Genomic DNA, 21,542 nt, shown 5'->3' with positions numbered 1-21,542 from the left:
GGTGGACTCCTCAGAGAGACCTGCGGGTGGTCCACGGGCCTCGCTTTGGAAACCCACAACCTCTAAACTCACGCAACTTAAACCTTACGGAGAGCGGATCTCCTCCAGCAGACGAGGTGAGCCCGGGTAAAGGTGGAGTAAACTGCGCGCAGGTTGCCAAACAACAAAAGACTCTTAACCTCAGGTGTGTCGGATGAAAGGAAAAGGGCAGGTGAGAGGCTGCGAGATGATGTGAAGTGGAATGCACGACTGTTTACACCTTGCATTCATTCTTTTGATGAGTTGCTGGAAATGAACAATAGGAGACATATTTCACGAATGAGCTGTGTGATCACCTGTGGCTTGAGGGAGTTTTAAGTGCGCTCCTTGTTTGAAAATTGTCCTTTCATTTATGTCACACGGACATTAAGGATCGATTTCAGTGTTCGGTGTTACTCGGATAGTAGTTCTCTGCGATGGAGTGGCGCGAACAGTCCAACGTCAGCTGCGACGAAGCTTTCGTGGAGGCGCAGAGATGGATTGAGGTGAGTACAAATCTCAAGCTTTTACTTTAGTGTTTGCAAATGCTGACAGAACCTCCGAGTTGTACAAAATATAAAGAGACGAAACGGGCTTCTGTTCGTGATCACTGTAAAGTGATTTTTCCACTTTGCCTCAATTTTAGAGGCTTTTATCCACTCACATTTGATTAAAGTGAGTATACTAAGAAAGCTTTGGGGGGAAAGTAGCTGAGTTTTACTTTCAGTACATCCCACACTGGAAGGCATGTTGCTTAAATTTATGGCTGAAAGCTGATCAGGTTCCTCAGCTGCTTGCCCTCCAGCTCCAGATAATAGCCCCCTCCACCAATGAAGGTATGGAGGCATCTGTGTCACCTTTAACCTCACGTCATGTCTCAGGTAACTGCTGAGATCAATCTGTCCTGAAGAAATCTATCGGCTCCTCTGAGCATTTTCACCATTCCTCCTTATCTCCTCCGTCGTCACAATACAAGAACATGTCTGTCACCTAATTCATTACTATTGTCAGATCTTGCCTAGACCTGCTCATCACTTTCTTCTTATCACCCCTGGGGCTTTCAGGCTCCACTTACTATCAGCTAGTGAAGGATTCATTAGAACTGATCAACCTACTGTACGTTCATGAAATGATGAATGTGGTTTCAGCAAGTGAGTCGAAATTGCTGTTTTAAGTGTGTGTAATGAATCGAAAACCAAACAGATGAACCACATTAAAGCACAAAGAATGTTTCCGATCATTTCTGTGAAATGTGTAATACACAGGTGATTTCTTTTCTAAAGCAAAACAAGTTTTTTTTAGGGTCATAATGTGACCACCAATGCAGCAGTCAACGTGTAAAATGACTAGCAACGCAGAAAAACGATCCACCAGCCCTTTAATAACAGTCCCTCTCATTTACTTTTCAAATGTCAAATTATCCAAAGTTTCCATGCAGACTCCAGCCAGACACTCATTCTCTCTTTTCTCCTTTACAAGCAGACAAACTTATGTCTCCTCATTTCACAACGTCTCTCCGCAGCAGGGTGGTGTGGAGCTGCCGCGCGGCTCTAACTAAACAAATATTGTTCTAATTTCATGAGGGGTGAATCTGAATGCTTTCGATGTGACATCAGTGTCTCACACGCTCACACACTGGCTCATTGTAGTGGCTTTAGCTTATGGTGGAGTGTGGTGGGGGGTGTAATCTCAGGCAGGGGTAGGAAGCCTGAGGAAAGAGAGCTGAGAGAGGTAAACTGTATGTAAACGTATGTGACATGGAGGTACTGTTTTAGCGGTACATGTATGAGGAAATACAAAGGCAATCTGACACCGTGCTGTGGCACGGGGTGAACAGTTTCCCCCCTCAAAGAGAAAGTCTTGTGGATCTAACCACTGACTGATTAACACGCTGCTTGGCTCCACAGCACTTTAAACAGAGGCATGTGTACATGGGGAGGTTGGTGCTGTTAAAAGCTAAACTAAATGGTCTGGAGTCTGTCACATGGACACATTCCTGCATTAGCTGCCATGGCTGTGAACATAGCCCCCCTCAGAGCTGGTCGGCCGTCGGCAGCACTGGGCACTGTGTTCTGTGACCACTCGGCCTGTAGTGGAATAATAGAGGGCCTTGTTAAAGTAATGAGAGGGCTACAAGTGTGGCTGTTATGACAATCAGCAACAAGTGGCTGTGATTAATATACAACCTGCGGGTCAGAAGATCTTGCTTGGTTATCAATTGTCTTTAAAAAAACAAAAGCATTCCCCACATCCCCGGAAAAGGACAAATCTGTCCTTTACTTTGAGCTGTGCTGCTCTCAAACAGACAAACACAACCTCCTCGGCCAAGATAATTAATGATTAAATAAGTGCCGATTATATTTTCATAAGTCTGCGTCAGTGTCACTTTATGGGTTTTACCAATGTTGGTTGAGCAAACAATAATTGGAAACAGTGTCAGACACACCATACCAGTTTTTCTGTGTAGCCTGCGATGGGCAAGAATTTGTTTTCTCAAAGAGCCATTCATTTAGGTGTTGCCGAGAATTCTCAGAATACCTCTTTGAACAGGTTTGAAAGTAGAGCTTCACTTCAGCCAATGATGTGCTGGAAGGTCGTGTAACAACACAGCTCTTAATCTGTATAAGATGTCACCTGTGCCTTTAGATTTTGCTCCTGTGCGTGCGTTTGTGGCTCTTTCAAAGGGACCATATTATGTTTCTCACATATTCAGGAACAAAGCAGTTAATCACAGGTAACTCAATCCTGTGTGATTATTTAGGTGTTTTGCTTCTGTTGTGTTTACTAATGTAACAAAGAGCCCAACTCCCTGATTCGTTATTATTTTCATGCACGCTGTTAAGGAACCTATAGTTCACATGTTTCTACTTTTTGATTACGTTTCAGTATTTTGGCTGCAGCTAATAAATATTCTCAATATTTGTTATACAAGACGTCCATGTGCACAGAGACCGTGCAATGGCATTCTTACTTTTGTGTAATATTTGACTGAAACAAAGATTCTGAAGAAACCTGTGTTTAAAAAGTTTATGAGTTATGATAATTGTATTATTGATAAATTGACAAACCTTAAAACACTATTCCATGCCATTTTGATATTTCACAGACTTGATTTCCATTTGATACCCTCTCAACCAATGGAACATTACCCAAATGTATTTAATTTACAATGATAAAAAAAACCTGGAAGAAGTCAACATGTCTTCATGCTCAGAAAACTCCACTGTATACAGTATTTTATAAAATATGTTCATCATCTGGTCTCCACTAACAAAATTCTCTTCATGTTTAATTATTATCATATTGGTTTGTTTGCAAAAGATGGACATAATTAAAGTAGTGGTTAGCACTCTTGCCTTTGCAGCAAGAAGACCCGGGTTCGAGCCCTGGTTGGAACAAGGGCCTTTCTGCATGGAGTTTGCATGTTCTCCCCGTGTGTGTGTGGGTTTTCTCCTGGTTCTCCGGCTTCCTCCCACAGTCCAAAAACATGCAATATGGGGATTAGTTTGGCCGTAGGTGTAAGTGTGAGAGTGAATGGTTGTTTGTCTCTACGTGTGTCCAGGGTGTACTCCGTCTATCACCCTATGTCAGCTGAGATTGGCACAGCACCCCCTGCAACCCTCTGGTGGAGGATAAAGCGGTAGATGATGGATGGATGGATATATTTGCCATTTCAGTTAACCAACATTTATACATTTACTCAAACCATTTTTTCCACACTCCTCTCAGGTCCTGTTGCTCCTGCAGTCAGCACTTGTGGGGTGCTTTTGTTGGCCTGTGTTTCTCTCTGCCCAAGATGACTGATGCAATGATCATTATCCACCTCATTGTAACACCATCTTTTCATGTTTTTTAGACAGAACAGTGAGAAACGAGGCAACCTGAATGCAAACGTGAAGCAGGACACGGCACACCATGTTGATGTAGCTGTGTTATTCTGATATGCCGGATTTTCACCGTTGGCTTCCACAGTGTTGTGTTTGTCTTGAGTCAGAACTCTGAAGTAGTTGGATAATATCCACGTTGCCCTCTGTTGACCCATGCTCCCGATCTCCAGCAGGAGGAACAAAGAATTTTAGCAACAATAATTTGTGGTGGGTGGCAGTGGGGGGGGGTGCGCGCTGCATCCACACAAACCTTGAATACTGATTTGCCTCAGTGCCCAGCATGAATAAACAATAGCTGTGGTCACAGATCCAGACACTCTTTGATTATTTGTGTTCCACCAAGACACCGTTCTTGGATCGCCACAATAATAACTGATTTCACACATGTATCAGGACACTTTGGGCACCCATAATGAACTCAGAGGACCACATTTCAATTATTTAACGTGTGTGTAGGGAGCAGGGGGTGGGGGGTGGTCAGTCATCATGAGATCCAACACATTCTTGAGGGGAGAGCTAGGGTGGGTTCCTGCTGGAAGGCGAGCTGTTTTTGAAATATCTGCTCCTGCCTCAAATCTCCTTGTTAAATCAGGGCAGCAGTATGTTGCTGCAGATTAGAGTTGTTAGTCCACATGACAGAGTCGGGGGGGGCACAGTAATATACAGTTGGCTGGATCTGAGGGGAGTTCATTCCTGTAATGTTGAAGATAGAGAAGATAAAGGATTCTGATATAGCCAGGTTAGTGCCAAGTCGAGTCCCACCTTCCACACTTGGGCTGGGAGATAATATCTCAATTAGACCATTCATTCTGCTTGCTTGATGCAACTTTGATATGAAAACATGAAGAAAAAAAGACTCAAAAGCACCTTTATTCAGCCTCAGTGAAAAGAGGGAATTCAACCTATTCTGCATTTTCCACTTGTAATATCAGCTGCATTGTTTGTTTGCGTGCGTGTGAGTCCAAGTCACACATAGAACAGTAGGGGTCAGGATTTCTTATGCCAACTGCAGCGTCTCACTGATAATGCACTGCACTGTATAAAGTGTGTTTGGTATGTGTGTGAGTGGTGTAGTCTGTGTGCTTGTGTTCTAAGAGGAATCATTGTATTTTATTGTCAATGAAAGAGGTGTTGGCCCAGACCTTTTGTATGTTTAATAAACAAAAACAAGTATTTCTCAACATTGGCGTAATCACATTGTGCATTGTACTTTACAATTGTAGCACAGTACAAACAAGTACTGTATAAAAGGCTGAACTCTTATTCATCTTTTACAGCATGGTCTAATTCTCTTGGAATGATGGGTATTTAAGGCCTTGCCCATCTCAGATTATCCGGGTTGTGTTCTGAGGTGAAACTAATAATAATAATGCTTTCCCCCTCAGTGTCTGTCTATCCCATTGCTCTGGTTTCTCCTGACTTCTTCATAATGGTGGTCTATACTTAGCGATGACACCAATTGTCCCAGTTTTTTATCCCCTTTCCTTTGAAGAGAAAGGAACAAAGGGGACAAAATCCTCGATCCAAGGGACATTTGAACAATTTGGTTGGCACAACCTGTCCAACCTGTTTTCTTTCGTGTTTGTGGACACGCATGCGTGCGTGCAACAATAACAGCTCTTCTCTCTTACTATATTCTCACAGTGCACAATGTGTATCCATCTGCCCAGTTTGTTATGCAAATTCTTTCATTTCCATATAGACGTGTTACAACAATAATTTACATGCTCACCCAGCAACTGCTCTGCAGCCAAAGATGATATGACAATATGGCTGCTTGTGTAGTCACAACCTCTGCAGAGGACATCAAGCTTTAGCCAAATATCCCAAGGAAATGGTTTCAGTGAGACATTATTGGGAAATTGACCGACAGACCAAGTCGTTAGTGTTTGGTATAGATCCACATCCAAGATGTTTTTAAAAGACAATTTATGGGATTTTCAATTTACGGGGGGGGGGAACAAATCTAAGTGTGCCTCATGATGCACAGCCAAATCATGGAACATGTTAAAACACAAATTGTGCATAACTGGTAAAATTATACACTACATTCAAGAAGAGAAAATTGCTGCACACTTAGATGTATGCTGTCTTTTCAGTGTACGCTCCTAACTGCCGTGTTTGTGTTGGATTCGGTTGCTCAGGTACCATGTGTTCAAGTAGTTGATTGTGGAAACATTCCAGCAAAACAAAACAGGAAGCTCTGTTAAGGAGCGGCCTTCAAATGAATGTAATATTCCACAAACTTGTGGTTTCACATGAAAGCGTTATAACATATTGTTACCTTATAGAGATTGTGTATGTGCATGTTGTTTGCATGCATGTGTGTATTTACCCTTACCTCATGAAGTGTGTGTGTCCCACATGTTTGCCCCCATAATGGCTTTTGGTGTTCCTGCAGTGGCGGTTTGAGATCATGGGAAAGGCACGAGGCTGTAACACAGCGTTATGTTCCTCCAGCGCTCCAGATGCTACCATAGCCTTGTGGTTTTATGCCGCCTGTCTGGCTCCTGCACACTTCTATCATTGCCCTCCTGTTTACCAGGGGCTTATTAGCATTAAAGGGAGAGGAATTAAACCTGAGGAATACCTGAAGGTCTGCACTTAACTATTTCTCGGAGACTCTGTTGGAACTCAGGAGGAAATACCTCGTACTTCCTCTCCTACTGTTCTCAACATCCTACCTTTCTTCTCCAGCCTTCCCACCAAACCACACCACACATACACAATCACATACACACACACACACAAACACCCGCCTCCTCTCCTCAACCAACCCTTCTTGCTATTTCACCCACTGTTTTTGTATCCCTTTTTTCCAGGGAGTAACCAAGAAAAAATTTGGGAGCAACAACTTCCGATCAGCACTGGAGAATGGCGTGCTGTTGTGCGAGTAAGTTCTCCACTTTCCTCTGGCACCTCACTTATACCACTCATTTATATAGAAGCCCTCTGCTCTCCTCCAGGTCTGCGCTCCGACGTAAGTGTTACTGATATTTCCCAGACAGACCCCTCGCCGGGGCACTGTTTGTTTGTCAGCCACATAAAGTCAGCCACTGTTCTGAGACAACACAGTAGAGGTTGTATTATGTCGCTGTTTGATGTTTGCAGTGTCAGATCTGCCCTCTGTGGTCTTGTTTGTGAATATACAGTGTGATCTATTTCAAGAGAGGTTGTGTTGTCTGTTTAACAGATGTTACAAATCTGTGGATGGGCAGATCGCCATTCTTACTTTAATTAAAGCTGTGAAAAGCTGTGTCGTGAATGGAAAGGCTCCAGCTGAAACCACGTTGGAAAGCCGGGGCACCCTGCTTTCTCATTACACTGGGTGCATCAAGAGTTCTGATGAGCTGGAGGAAGAAATTTCTCGAAACAGAATTTACTTTCACAGTGATTCAACAACAACAAGCATTGTGGAATTGTGGCTTCTTTTTGTGTGTGTGAGAGAATTGTATCGTCATCCTTGTATCTTGTTTGTACAGTTGTATGTGGGCAACACTGCTAGATGGACACAATGATGTGATTTGCACGAATCAGCAGGAAGCTGTAATTACCAGCGGTCCAGCTTCTAAACCCCCGTTAGCATCAGTTCAGAGAAGAAGCGCCTCGTTCTGCTGATTTGAGCCTGGCTCCGCACTCTGCTCCCGTTCATTTGGGGAGCTGTCCATTTATTTCTTAGCACGAGGAAGAGAGAGACAGGATTAAATCAATTTCACCTAGATATTCAGCCTCCATTTCCATTGTGTTGTGATTAACTTGTCACAACTACTTAGAAAGTGATGTTTAGTCTGGGTCCTGCACATAATTGTATCCTACTTATCTTATTAGTTAAAATTATTTCACAGCAGTGAAAGAGACAGCTAGTCTTTTCTTTCTTGCTTAATGTCTTGTCCTACGTTTTGTCCTACGTCAGTCCACCTGCTGAAACAGCTGCACAGAACACAAACCTACTGTACACAAAAGCCAACTGTGGAGTCTCATGGTGATTTGTTTGTACTATAATTGTACTTTTCTTTACTTTACAAATGGTACTTTTTTGTACAAAACATGTGATCAACTTGTATGTTCTGTATAACATTTTATTGAAGTGTTACACAGTAGAGTTAGTTTGTAAACTAACCATTAGAAATTAAATCACTGAATACTGTCTGCTAATCTGTTATTAGCAACCAATAATACATGTCATGTTATAAATGCCACAATGGCGTTAAGTTAGAGCTGGAGGCAATAAGTGATGTCTTACAGACCAGGTTATTAATCAAGAAAATAATCAACAAATAGTAATAATCATACCGAGAGTGATTCTAAGTAATTTTACTGGTCAAATACTGGAGTATTTTTGCAGTGCAGTATTGCAAAGGATTGCTTTCATTATTTAAGAAATACCTTTGATGCAAAAGCGTTTTTGAAGAAACGTTTTTTGATGCCCTTTAAATACAAGAAAATGCAATGAATGCATCAACAATCCACACTGTTTTCCTGGGCTGATATGTGGTGGCTCGAGGATTGTTTGGGGTTGTTTCAGTGGAAACAGAGGGTATATTTTAGGAGCACAGGGCCCAGTGTGTTTACATGTTGGTGCGGGCACAGGCCATTTACTAAACTGGAGCCAGGTGGCGACCATTAAACCGAGCCATAAACACACAACACCCAGGCTTTGCAACACTTTTTGTTCCTTCATCACTAGTTACACCAGTCTAGCCAATGACCAGTTGCTTTCACTGTACTCTCTTTCTTTTTTCATATTGTTGTGTCTCTTTCGTCTGCACACAGGCTGATCAACAAGATAAGGCCTGGTATCATAAAGAGGATTAACCGGCTGCCCACACCTATCGCTGGACTGGTAAATTCTTCTTTCTGTTTTGTTTTTGCCTAAATGTGAGACATGGGACATTGCATTTAAAGATATTACAGCAGTTCTTCCTAATTTTCATCAGGCATAGTTTAACCTCTCATTATTACATTACATTATTACATTATTCTCATTATTATTTTTTTTTTTTTCCATGTTCCCATGTTTGTTGAGATGTGAGAAGAAGCTGTAAAAGAGGAGGCAACTGAGCTGAGTGGTGACAGGTTTGAGGCACAGCTGCCATTGAAAGAGGGTGTTTGCCTCAGTGGCTTGTCGCTCCTCATATTCGTCCACACTAATAAGTTCAGTGAACATGCGGCTTGAAAGGCCACTGTTGGCATTTGAGTGCACCCTGAAGATGATGTGTGCCATGCTTGAGGCAGCATTCAATTAAAACGTTGGTATGGTACTTGTGTTTTTGATGAGTGATGAGGGGACAAAGGAGTTTGCTTCATGTTAGGTGTTATTTAATCAAACCTTTTTAATCTTGGCGCTGTCTTTGAATCAGCTTGTGGCCCAGCCATTCGAGGCCATGGTGACTCAGTTGAAATAAATGTTAAGGGAGTGTCTGCAGACGAGTTCTCGGGAAGTAGAGGGTTTGAAAACCCTACCTTAAACCCATCTCTCACAAAGTTCTCTCTTGTGGTAGTAATTGAGTCCAGCTGTCTTGAGGAATTATAGAGAACCCCAACTCTAACCTGAAGAGCTTGTGTTGGTGGGATCACTAACACTCAACATGTTTGGCAGTAGAAGAAACAGGCTGGCACCAGACTAGATGTAAACAGCAAACATAGTATTTTCAGTACCAAACGTTGTACACCATGATATCTATGTTATGACATAAATCAAACCCATGCCAGTTTGTTTTGGACGACCAGTAAAATAACAGGCTGAGCACCTGCTGAGGTAATGAGGTAAAGTATCTCCTCCATCAGTAGCACTGGTGTGGTATTTCCGAAACTTGGACATAAACTTTAAGCCACTTGATCATAAATTCTCCCGCAAATATGAAGGCTCCTGGTTGGCTTGCGGCTATCAGTTACTGCCAACCACATGGAGAAAAGCAGAGAGCTTTCAAAACAAACATTACTCTCTCTCTCTCTCTCTCTCTCTCTCTCTCTCTCTCTCTGCTGTGAGAAAAGCTCTTTCCCCAAAGTAGTCAAGATTGCTCGGTCCTCTTCAACTCATCTATGTATATACAGAGGAGGACTGAGGAATTCATTTTTTACTCTTTGGAATTCCAAAATAAATCAACCATTAATGTATGTGTTTAGACATTCATCCCCAAATAATGTAGAGTATTGCATAGAATATGTCTTAATGTATGTTGCATGTGTCTCCACTAAACTTTATCCGAGAGGAAGGGAACTGGAAAAAAAGTCACTGGCAAGAAAAATCTTAACAACAAGAGGACTGTTACAGATGTAAAATAACTTCTAGGGAAAGGGTTCTTGCAGACACGCTTTATTTAATACTCAGATATGAGCATTTTCTAACATTATGCTCATTACAGTTGTGTTTTTGTTTTGCTTTTCTCAGCTTTCCAACTCCATACCATGGCTTTAGCTCTGGCAGAGCACAGCCCAGTTTGGGAAACAGGGGAAAAAATGGAAATCTCTGGTTTTGTGGAATATTTAGCAACTTGGACTCCAGACTCAGGCCTATTTTCTGGCTTCACTTTAGCATACTTTTCTGCCTGTTGTTGATCATTGTGTGCTGCGGGTTTGAGTCATGGCAGCCTGGTTCATGCCAGGTTCTGTTTTTACTAGTGATGGACAGGAAGCTGATATGTAAGTGATGGCCTGACTTTGAGGTCCACTGGGCTTAAAGCAGCAGCATGTACAATTTAAATATAAAAGAAAGTGTGTTACATTCAAACCTGTTTACACAACACATTTAGTTTACACTGCTCATTAAGTAGCCTCACACATCTCTCACTGGGTTTCTCAGTATAGTGCGTTTTTTTGTTTGCTTGTTTGTAAAGCAAACAAAAAGCAAAGCATTATGGCTGAAAACAAAGGAAGTGGCCATAGAAAGTTTCAGAAGGGGAGTTTAATGCTAAATGCTAAAAATACATGCTCTGCCCACCGCAATTCTTTTCTTCCTGAAAATCTGCTTTACTCCGTACCTGCATGTGCCATCATAGCTGCTGCTGTTTCCTTCACCACACAGCTCCAAATACATGTCCTACATGCAGTCCAAACAAGATAAAAAATAGACATATATCATATAATATGCCAAAGTACTGTAGAAACACACATGCAGAAGACGGCTTCGTAGAGAAAAACTGAGTCATAGACGTCAGGGTCTTTGAGACCACACACTATTTTGGCAATTACTCAGAATTCCACTGGGGGCGATAGAGGTAACACACTAAAGCTTAAAGTTGGAGGAAAGGAGTCTCTGCTCACTGTAAATATGCTGTAATTTAGATCATTCTAGATGCTCCCACATACACCAACGCCTTTTTTAAGTTTAAAGAGCAGTGGGGGGTGATAAGCAGTTCCAATGGCCCTGAGGGAGTCTGTACTCATCTAAATATCTGTGTAATCATCCGTGCAGTGACAGGCACTTTACCATACTTTGTTACTGTGCTTGTGTTGCATGAGTGCAAGTTATGACTGGACCGGACTCTTCAGTGGGATCATGTTATTGGGCCTGTTTCAGAACTATTCCATCTCTTCTCAGTTTGCTGTGACAGGATTGGAACATGTGCAGCCTGATATTTTAGCAACAGTTTTGCTTGGTGCTAGGGGTCAGCTGATGGTAATTTTAGAGCATGCATGTCTTGGACAGAGGTCATAACAAAGTCACTTTTGTCCCTTTTATATCAAGTCAGACACCCTTTAAGTCAAATCTTTCCTTTTATTAGTGTTAATTGCTTAAATCAGTGTTCTGCATGAGAGGATTAGAGGCTCATGGATGGGTACAGCATATTTAGCAGGATTATATGTAAGTAAAAGTCACCATAACATTCTTTCAACGTCATTATCTCTGCATGTCCTGGGACTGAATGTTGGGCTTTTAGATTGTGCGTAATGCTCTTTGAGGTTAAATGACATTGATACCCAAGGCTGTAAGGTTATAATCATATTTAACATGCAGATTACCGGTACTTAAAAGTTACTGGTAATGTTACCACTGACTTGTTAGTCTACATTCTGAGGTAAGGCGAGTTAGGGAGGACGTCATGTAAGCAACAGTCGCATCTGTTTTCTTTTACCTGCTGTTTGCATTAAATAACAAGGTTGTGCATTGAAGCTTACTGTGAAAATGTATACTTGAATCATGTAACATGTACTTGCTTATGAAACAAACTGAATTTATGCCTTTAATTAGACATCACAGGATATGAGAAAATCTTTACTGCGTCAAAACGAATAAACAGTGACCCCAGTGGCTCCTCACAAAAGAGAGGGGTGTTGATCCTTGACCTGTAGGGGCCCACAGTGACCTGTAGGGCCCGGCATTGTGCCACTGAAGGACAGGCAAAGCTGCTCGCAAACGATGCCTGCACTCAGAGGTCAGCTCTCTCCTACCATTTGCTAATAAGCATGTTTGACATTTAAATATAGAACAAGCTACCCCTTAATTATTCCAGCCCATGTTGAAACCATGTGTCATTACGTGAAACCCCTTTTAAGCAGCGCTATCCCAATGGGAAGTGCAGACTTATAAACATGACAGTTGGGATTACTACTGAAAAGAGTCATAACCCTGGATTGGTGGTTCCGATTTGTTTGAAGTCCATGACATGTGTGTATATTTATGGGGCAAAATGTATTTTCATTTCACCCACACGTTTGTTGTGCACACATATGTTTGAATTTTAGGCTGAATAAAATGAGTGATATAGCATTAGAGGGAAACTGTCCTTCCACTCCCATGTCCTCTTGACTTGCTTCAGGGAAATATTTGTCAGTATCTATCACCTGGCTTCATGTTTCATAGCAACCACATGTCTCCAAAATACTCCACCACCTCATAGATTCCTCAGGTATTCTCGAGAAAAGGGCTTGGCAGGGAAGGGAGGGAACAGTTTCAGGGTGTGAGATGAACGAGACGACAGCAGGCGATGTGCTCCTGTGTTTGTCATTTTTGCACTCGCATGGCCGGTTGGGTGGGACTTGTGCAAAGCTATGATGTCACTCTTCCAGGTTTTGACTTTGCCCCACCCAAACCCAGCCCACAGGTGGCTTTGCTGCTGTCAGTCAGCTCTTGTCACGCAGCCTCTCCCTCCTGCTTGTGTGTGTGTGGGTGTTTGTGTGCGCTCTGCACTGGGTCACTTCTTATTTGCTCCACACATGCTCCTCCCCATTTGTCTGTTCTCTGGTGATATGAACTTTGGAAGCAATGAGTTGTAGGCTGTGTCCCTGCCATCCCTGTCAGAGAACACTTGAGTGATTATTATTTGCTTCTGAAGGTAGACGACTCTCATCGCCACTTTATCTTTGTCCAGGACAACCTCAACGTCTTCCTCAGGGCCTGTGGGAAGCTTGGATTAAAAGAAGCACAACTCTTTCACCCCGGAGATCTTCAGGACTTATCCACAAGAGTTACAGTCAAGTAAGTTGCAAATCTAAAACAGTTAGTCTACAACTAACACCCTGAGATCAATCCATATTTTTAAACTCAGACCAAACCATGATACATTTTTGACCCTTTAAAACACATTAGTGATGGGACAGAATAAAGCCTTTAAAACCAGCCATGGTTGCATGTCAGTCAGCCACATAAATTAAACCAATTACCTGCTTTTTGATGTTGTCGTCTGCTTCCATTCATTTACATAGTTAAGATCAGTGTTTACATGTTTCACTCACACACACACACACACACTTAGAGCACATGTCTCCTCATGTGAGGCATGATTCAAGTTAACTGCAGGTCTTAAAAAAGGTCAGTGCTATTTTCAGTTTGAATGTACAGTATTCTCATGGTGCTGCTGAAGTACAGCACTACATGTATGTATTTCTCTGTGTAACAAAGAATGTTCAGAGTGCCTGAGTCTCTGGTGTGAGCGAATAATATATGATCAAATTCACTTGGTTTTCAAAGTAACTTCGTTCAGTTGTTTCATGGTGCATTCATAGTGTTGTGTTTTTTTCCACTTAAGCACCTGAGCATAGAGGAATGCAGTATGTAGAACAACCAGTTCAGTTTTTGCACAGGTGTGCCTTTAGGAAGCAGAGCATAGTCCATCCACTTTGATAAACTCCCTATGGCTGTGCAACACAGTGAGTAAAAAGTGCTGTATTAGCACCAACTAGTCAGTAATTACTCTGTTACATCAGTCTTAAAGACATTCTCAGTGGTTGATGTACATACACATGGAAGATGAATTAAATAGACATATCTTATCGAAGCTTGTCCTATTCCCGCTTCACAGCAATATCATCTGCTAAATGTCTGTCTCAGTGTTGTAAATGCAAAGATAATCTTTTATAGACCCTCATGCTCTGGGCCTTATCAGACTTTTAACCCCCACGTAATCTCAAACTAGATATTGTCAGTAAATGTCTTTCTGAATGTGGAAAAACAATACTTAAAGACATACTTTAGTTGGAAAGCTCACTTGCCATGAGATATAGAATTACAACAAATTACTTAGTTTATTTCACTCAGTGTTTGAGTTTTTCTGTTTGTCTGCATCAAATCTTTCAAATCAGCAAAACCAAATTCCAAATACTACTACTACTACTTTAGCTCAGCTCTTGTCCACCCTGTCTGCTTGCGTGTGGGGGTTTGGTCAGATGGGGCTCAAAGTCCTATTTTTAGGACCTGGGAGACACTTTGACAGGCAGGATTGATTGGAATGGTATCAGGGCCCATAAAAGAGGAGCTTTTAATAGTTTGTAGTCTCCTCCTAGCACATTCTCCCCCACCTGTGTTTGTGTGTATACATGTGAGAGTTTAAATGAGGTTGTGGTCCTTTCACAAAAGACGTTTTAATTAGCTCATATAAAGGAAAGAGCATGTTTCAGCCTGAGGCTCTGTTAGTACAGAGACACACGTGGGTGTGACTCACAGCGTCAGAGCTGCTGGTGATGAAACTAGTACATGTCACCAGAACATTCCAATCAAAATGAAAAAGAACCATAACAGTTATGCAGAAAACACAAAACACAGCAATATGGTCAATGTGTGTTCATGAATTATAAGACTGAGGCTGATTATTTAAGGCCCTGGGAAACTGTGTCTGTAAAAACAAATAGTGTATCCAGTAGGTCTGTTTTAGGAAGTTTCCTTGTCTCCTCCTCTCACTAGCTGCCTAACCGCCTCTGTACCCAGGAACCATAGACCACAAAATCATGGCTCACACCCACTTGTGTCTCAGACACACTGAAGATGACCTGATTCTCTGTTGCTGTGCATTAGCCTTAATTAAAGAGTCACATACTTGTATGCATGCACTGCCCTTTATTTGTTTATCTTTAATCATTTCTGTGGCGGCTGGGTATTTAGAAGACATAGAGCACATATTGTGTGTCCTTAATTGCGGTTGCAGCACATTATACTCACCACAAACATGCTCAACAGGTGCATGTTTTTCATTTTCTGCTGAACCTGTAGGAGCTGTCACTGTTTTCTTCCGGAAATAGTCTTGAGAAAATGTTAGTGTTTTTGTTTTCAAATCCAGCCTATTCTCTTTTTCCCTTTTTTGCACAAAGACATAACATTGTGGAGGTGTTTGTGTTTGTGGGCACAATTATGTGGTTCCCCAGCTACAGTATTTATAACTGATGGCACACAGTGAGTAACATGAGGAGATAATCCCAAACAAGGCTGCAGACATCCGACCAGTGAAAGCTTTTCACTGTTACTTATCAGAGTCTAGGCAAATGAACACAGCACAAAGCGAGGGAGAAAGTAGTTTCTGTCAGCTGTCTTTGCTTCTCGTGTGTATCGAGCTGCCACTCCCATAAACCCAGTCTGACAGGTGCTTTTGCTCAGCTTCCCTCTTCCCTGTTTCAGCAAAAGTGCGGTTGTTGTCCTTCTAGTGCTTTATGGAGGTTTCCATAGGGGCTATTTATAGATTTTGTCTTTATTCAGTATAAAGCAACTATAAGGAATACCTTTTTTGTCATTAACTTCCACTTTTGTGTGTGTGTGTGTTGGTTTTAATCAAATGTGCAGCACAATGAAAAGGGTCATTGATCTATTTTTGAAACATACTGTTGCTAAAACAAAGAGTCAATTTATTAATGAACTGAGATACATCAGTTGCTATGTAGGCTATTAGTCATCTAATTCATTCTCACATTCTTAAAATAGCCCCCATTTTTGGGTTTAGGGAAATGGCCATCTGTGGACCAAACAATAACATATCCATAAACATATTAATTCATAAAAAAATGTAATTGACATAAATGAAAGAAGCCATTTAACTAATGCAGGATTAGATTTATCATCTGACATTTTACATATTGAGAATTTCTATTTGAAATATAGATACGTTTTTAGCCACATACTGTACATTCACCAGGAACACTATCAAATAATTCATTCCAGCCTGGTTTGTTTTCACAGCCATAAAATATTATTGAATGTCTGCTGTGACCTTTGAGCTTTACAAGTGTTGTCTTATTGGCCCTGACACCATCTGTGATGCATATTGCCCTATTGCTTTGTGTTGTGAAACTCGCTCTCTGATAACAACGTTTATCACTTTCAAGCAGATTCAATATCTGATCTGTCATAAAAGTTACAGAGACGTGTGTTCTAGAAGATTTCCTTTCACTACACACATGTCAATGAACTATAGTACAGTACAGTACAGTACAGTCTGAAATGGAAGACTGAAAATGACTGAATCTGATTTGTCATTGGTGTTTATGATTCACTGGCCACTTTGACAAAACCCTTGTTCGTTTGTAGTGTAGATGAATCATCATTGCATATTAAAGTCCTCTATCTAACTCTATTCACTTCCTTTAGACCCTAAAACTGCTGTTGGGAAATCCTGTGGGCTTGGTATCCAGGCTGGGGTCGGATCACAACTCCAAAGCACATTGTTTTGTCCTTAACGACATTAAATGTCAGTAGATTACTTCACCCTTGACCTCTACAAGTGTAACAAGTACCATTTGTCACAGAGCTTACTCTCAAATGGGACATCTGGCATTGCAGCTGGAAATTGCAGTGCTTGTCGAACCAAGGATGCAGATGCTGTTACTCTGTTACACATTATGCTGTCACAGTGTAGCTGCTGAGGAGTCCTCATGCTTACTCAGCCTTTTTCAATGTGTGAGCTACAATGACCAGAGGAATCACTGCATATCATGTCTGAACAACAAACTTTTTTTTTTTTACATTTACCAAAACATTCCTTTGAAATATGAATTACAGTTATATTGTTAACACCCCATCCGTTATAAAAGACGTCAAAAGAACGCCATCTGAATCAGCTGCATTAACAATAAACCACTGCTGAAATGTTAATGTCAATAATGATTCACTTTGTGATATATAAAGTCATAACACTGCAACTGATACTGAGTAATTAATGTTTTTCTAACTGGAAAGGGCACCAAGAGCACACACCTCAGTCAACATTAATCTGGATCTGATCAGGAGCTGCACCCACTTTACATTTATACTTTCATAATGCTCTTAGCATTAGCTCTTGATCTCACAATTTTCAAGTAAGTGGAAAAATCTTAGTGTTAAGTGGATTTTTTTAGTACATTTTGTGTTACCATGCTGACAAAGACACAGGCAAATCATCGAAGTGTCAAATAATCATGTGACAGTGTGAATGAGGTTGTCTCATAGTGACGAGCATTTTGAGAACTGTCACCTGTGGCTGTCCTCAGCTTTACAGAGATTGATAGTGTTTAGCTGGCCGCCCGGCCGCTTCCCTGTTTCAGCTCATTTTCACTCACTGCTCCCATGGCGTTATTTCTGGGTGCAACAGGCAGCTGTTTTCAGTGACCTAGCTCTACAAAACCCACTGACCACCACCTGCAAGGGCAGCACCGGACCACAAGACAGACATAGTAAGTGATGTCATTCCACTCAGACGTTGTTGGAGCCCACAAGCCAGAGCAAAACGTGAACATTTGACTTATATTATCTGAGCCAGATGACTCCAAATGAATCCAGTGATGATATGCAAGTGCTGTTTTCACAGCAGTACCAAAAAAAAAAATTTTGCTGCTTTAATTTACTTATTCGAGTAATTATTTTTGAAGACAAGACCTTTGGTTGTAATGAAGTCATTTGGTATGCACCCAGATTTTCCTTCATGACCTCCACTAACTGACTGAACAAATCCCCCGCTGAGCTGAGTCCAAAGTCTCACTCGTTCCTGCCGTTTGATTGAGCAAATTATTGACATGGGTTGACAACTCCCCAGACTTTAAAAAAGGAAACTGCCTGATAAGGGCATATACATCAACATCTTCTTGCTCGTGACCCTTACCACAGAATAGAGGTCGAGGAGTGGCTCTTTGATATGATTACATAATTTGGATTATGTAATAACATGCCTGGCAGCAGATCAAACTAAATATTTGAATTACCTGAAGGAATGTACTGTTTCCTACAGACAAACTTGACAAACTATACAGCTTCTTTGTACTTGCCTTACTTACTTTGAGTTACCTCAAAGAAGACGACTGCCCTGTGTGTTAATTTCCTGGGTGTGGCTCGATGAGCTGGCACCTCACACTATGGCTTCTCGTTTGAATATGCGACACTGCTGCCATCACTTCTCAGTGCAGCGTTAAGTCAACTGTGGTTAGATTGTGCAACGATGGTGAACAGCCAATACATTTTCTCCACCCTGGACACGGCCCTGGCTGTAAAAGGCCAATACAAGGGTTATAGTTGTGCTCTGGAGATGACTCGGAGAGCAAAATGCCAGTCTCTCCCTGTGTCAACGCTCACAGAGACTGCAGTGTCTGCGATGAGTATCACACAATGATGCCCGACACTGTCTCACACACAGCTGATGATTGAAGGATATTGCATCTCCCGATCTTCATTGCAGAGGTATGGTTCTGATGCACACTCATTAACCGAAGGCTTAGGTAGAGAAAGAGTTTGTTTGTCGTCTCTTTATTATTAAGGATGCAGTCACTGTCTTGGTGTTTTCGATGAATATACATGGATAGAGTGATATCGCATAATGCATAATGACAATAAAGAATCTTGAATCTTGAATCTTGAATCCTGTGGTGTCAGTTCATTGTTCAACTGCAAATTTTGTCTCGCCATGTGACGATGAGTGGGACGTGACATCAACGGGAAGTAATGGACAAAATTGGGGAAAAACAATCATTAACTTTGGCTCAGATGAAGAAGTTACTTGTCTAACATTTGAATATTCAGTCACACATCTTTCTTTGTATCTCAGGTTTGCCAGAACACACAGTACTTGACAGCTTCAGGGTAAATCAAATTAGTTGGCCATGCAATTAGAAACTTGTTATGGTAAAATATAGTTTCGATCTGTTTTTCATAAATTAACTATGTAAAATGTGCAAGTTTCTGTTTAAAGAAATTGTTTGCGTGGTTCACTGACTTGACAGAGGGAGAATGTTTTCTTTCATTCCCACATTGCACCCTCAACATGTGTCCTTACACTGTTTATGTTTGGTGAGTGGGCAGAATGGAGCAACTTAATAGTCAGCAACACACAATTTCAGTTACAATGTTAACCACCAGCAAAAGTTACATAAAGCAATCCTTGAATGTGACCGATGATCACTAAACAAATGTGTTAATATCATACCAAAGGTTTCAGGTAAAGTTTTGGTTTTTCTAATCATCACAAACCAAAACATTTCATTATGTTCTAATGTATTATATTTCTAAATGCTTTAATTTCTCTATTAGTCCAGGACACAAATGTCTGCCTTATTCCACCTGCACATTACATGTCAAAACATCAATGTAATCCAAATGTCGCTGCTATTCTTAACTTGTACTCATTGGAACTTCACTTGCATGGCATGTTGTTGGAGGTTGTGCTCAATCATATGAGCTCTCAGCTGATTCCAACATGCTGCAGTAATGTCCGGAGGCTCCTAAGGCCTGAAAAATAGTCCCTTTTATTTTTTTCTCTCTGTTCAGTAATCACCCCTACAGCCATAAATGAGCATAATGTGAAGCAATGTGGTTTGTAGTGTTGGTAGACAGCTTCTTATTTTCTGGACCTGACTATCACTACGTCAATCTTATACACTTTGTGCCTATGTTCCAAGCCACACAAAAGAGGGCATTTATTTCTGATTCTGCTTTTACTGGGTCTTTAAATTCGCAAATTGGTAAACGCCCATTTCAGTTTTTACCATTGGGAATTGGAGTGTTGGAAACCCCTGGTGTGAGATGACGCATAATGGTGGGAAAGTTGATCGACGTCACATCTAGTTTAAGTGTCGGTGGTGGAAGAAATGCTCAAATCCTTTGCATATGTGAAGGCACCAGGAGAGCAATGTAAAAATATTCCTTTACGGCTGCAGTAATAATCACTTGAAGAATGCATCGTGTACCACCTGCTCTGCACCGACCAGCAGACAACCACAATAAGTACTAGCTGTTGAGTGTAATGGTGCATTTAGTGTTAAGAGACCAAGAACACGGCTAAAAGACAGAGAATATGATGCTGCTCTGTAACAGCTGTGAGTGTATGCAGCATATGTAAACGACTTTAATGTACCACTCATCATGAAATTCATTCGATTCCACTACATCCATGTGGCCAAAATGGCCTCCTAACTTTTATTTGACAAAGTTTAGTTGGGTTTTTTTGATCGCCTGTTCAGTTTGTTCAATTAAGATTTTGTTGAGATATTAATAAAAATAAGTTGAGCAGTTGTATCTCTTTTTCATTTAACTTTCATACACAAGTTGGTAACATATATTGTTCATCCACTGCCCCAAAGAACTGCCAGTATCATTTAACCTCTAAATATAATATAAGACAATATTGAGCAAGTTGACCTGTCTGAGCCTGAAACAGTTACTCATTTTAAAAGTATTTTACATGAAACTGATAACAATTGTGCCAAGAAGTCAAAAGTCAAAAAATAATGAATCTAGTTTAATCTAAAAGAAAAAAAATATCTTAAAAGTTGTTTATTTATGTTTATAATTTCCCCATGCCTTGATTCAAGCAGCTTGCTGGAACATATTTGATTGCCAGACAATATAAGGTTTAACAAACAGGTGATGTGGTATCAAGTGTTCATATGTTCAGTCAGTGGCAGTGCAGATATTATACATTACCACATGATAGGAGGAATGTGTCGAGGATGTACATCTTCCTCTGTCACTGCTATGTTCACTGTATGCACTGTTTGTTTTATCATGTGCCTTTAAATAGACACTACACTCAATTTAGGTGACAGGTAGTGTACACATGAGAAATATAATATCAGTCTGGCAGGTGGAGACTCGGGGCATTGTTTGGTCTCATAGAAGCAAGAATATTTCCGTGGGAAAGTGATTTAGAGGCTGCCAGGTCAACTGTCAAACCCCAGAAATATGACTGAAATTCTGTATGGCCCTTAGGTAGAAGCTTAACACTGTGGTACTCAAACAGTAGGGTCTTGTGTTTGTTTCACAGATGTCACATTTTCAGTTATTATAGTAGTTTTATCATTAGTTTAGAGTCAAACACTAGAGTGCTTTTTCTCCCCATAAACTTCAGCTAAATGTTTTTACAATTGCTTGGGTTTGTGATTAGTGGGTAGAAAAGCACACAAACGTTCAATCCCACTTCTTTTTTTCTCCTTTCGGAAATGTACATTTGTTTTTGCCCTCTGCCTTTGTGTTTG

At 41.0% G+C, this 21,542-nt stretch overlaps 1 protein-coding gene across 18 annotated transcripts in view; it reads left to right on the top strand.

Annotated features, from left to right (window-relative positions):
* Positions 1-40: 40 nt before the first annotated feature.
* lmo7a (LIM domain 7a) overlaps positions 41-21,542 on the top strand; it is a 46,879-nt gene continuing 25,377 nt past the window's right edge. For 3 of the 18 annotated variants that reach the window (XM_058614868.1, XM_058614886.1, XM_058614850.1), the window contains exons 1-4: positions 59-524; positions 6,728-6,798; positions 8,679-8,748; positions 13,217-13,323. In XM_058614868.1, the coding sequence (XP_058470851.1) occupies positions 456-524; positions 6,728-6,798; positions 8,679-8,748; positions 13,217-13,323 (317 nt within the window). In that variant the 5' untranslated portion in view covers positions 59-455. Of the gene's footprint in view, positions 525-6,727; positions 6,799-8,678; positions 8,749-13,216; positions 13,324-21,542 lie in introns of all 18 variants that reach the window. The other 15 variants (XM_058614924.1, XM_058614876.1, XM_058614895.1 and 12 more) reach the window with 9 other exon arrangements.

This window comes from Solea solea, chromosome 2, assembly GCF_958295425.1.
Source record: "Solea solea chromosome 2, fSolSol10.1, whole genome shotgun sequence".
In the NCBI taxonomy this organism is placed as follows: domain Eukaryota; kingdom Metazoa; phylum Chordata; class Actinopteri; order Pleuronectiformes; family Soleidae; genus Solea; species Solea solea.
The sequence above is the reverse complement of the archived record's forward strand: the minus strand, read 5'-3'. Positions and strand labels throughout refer to the sequence as shown.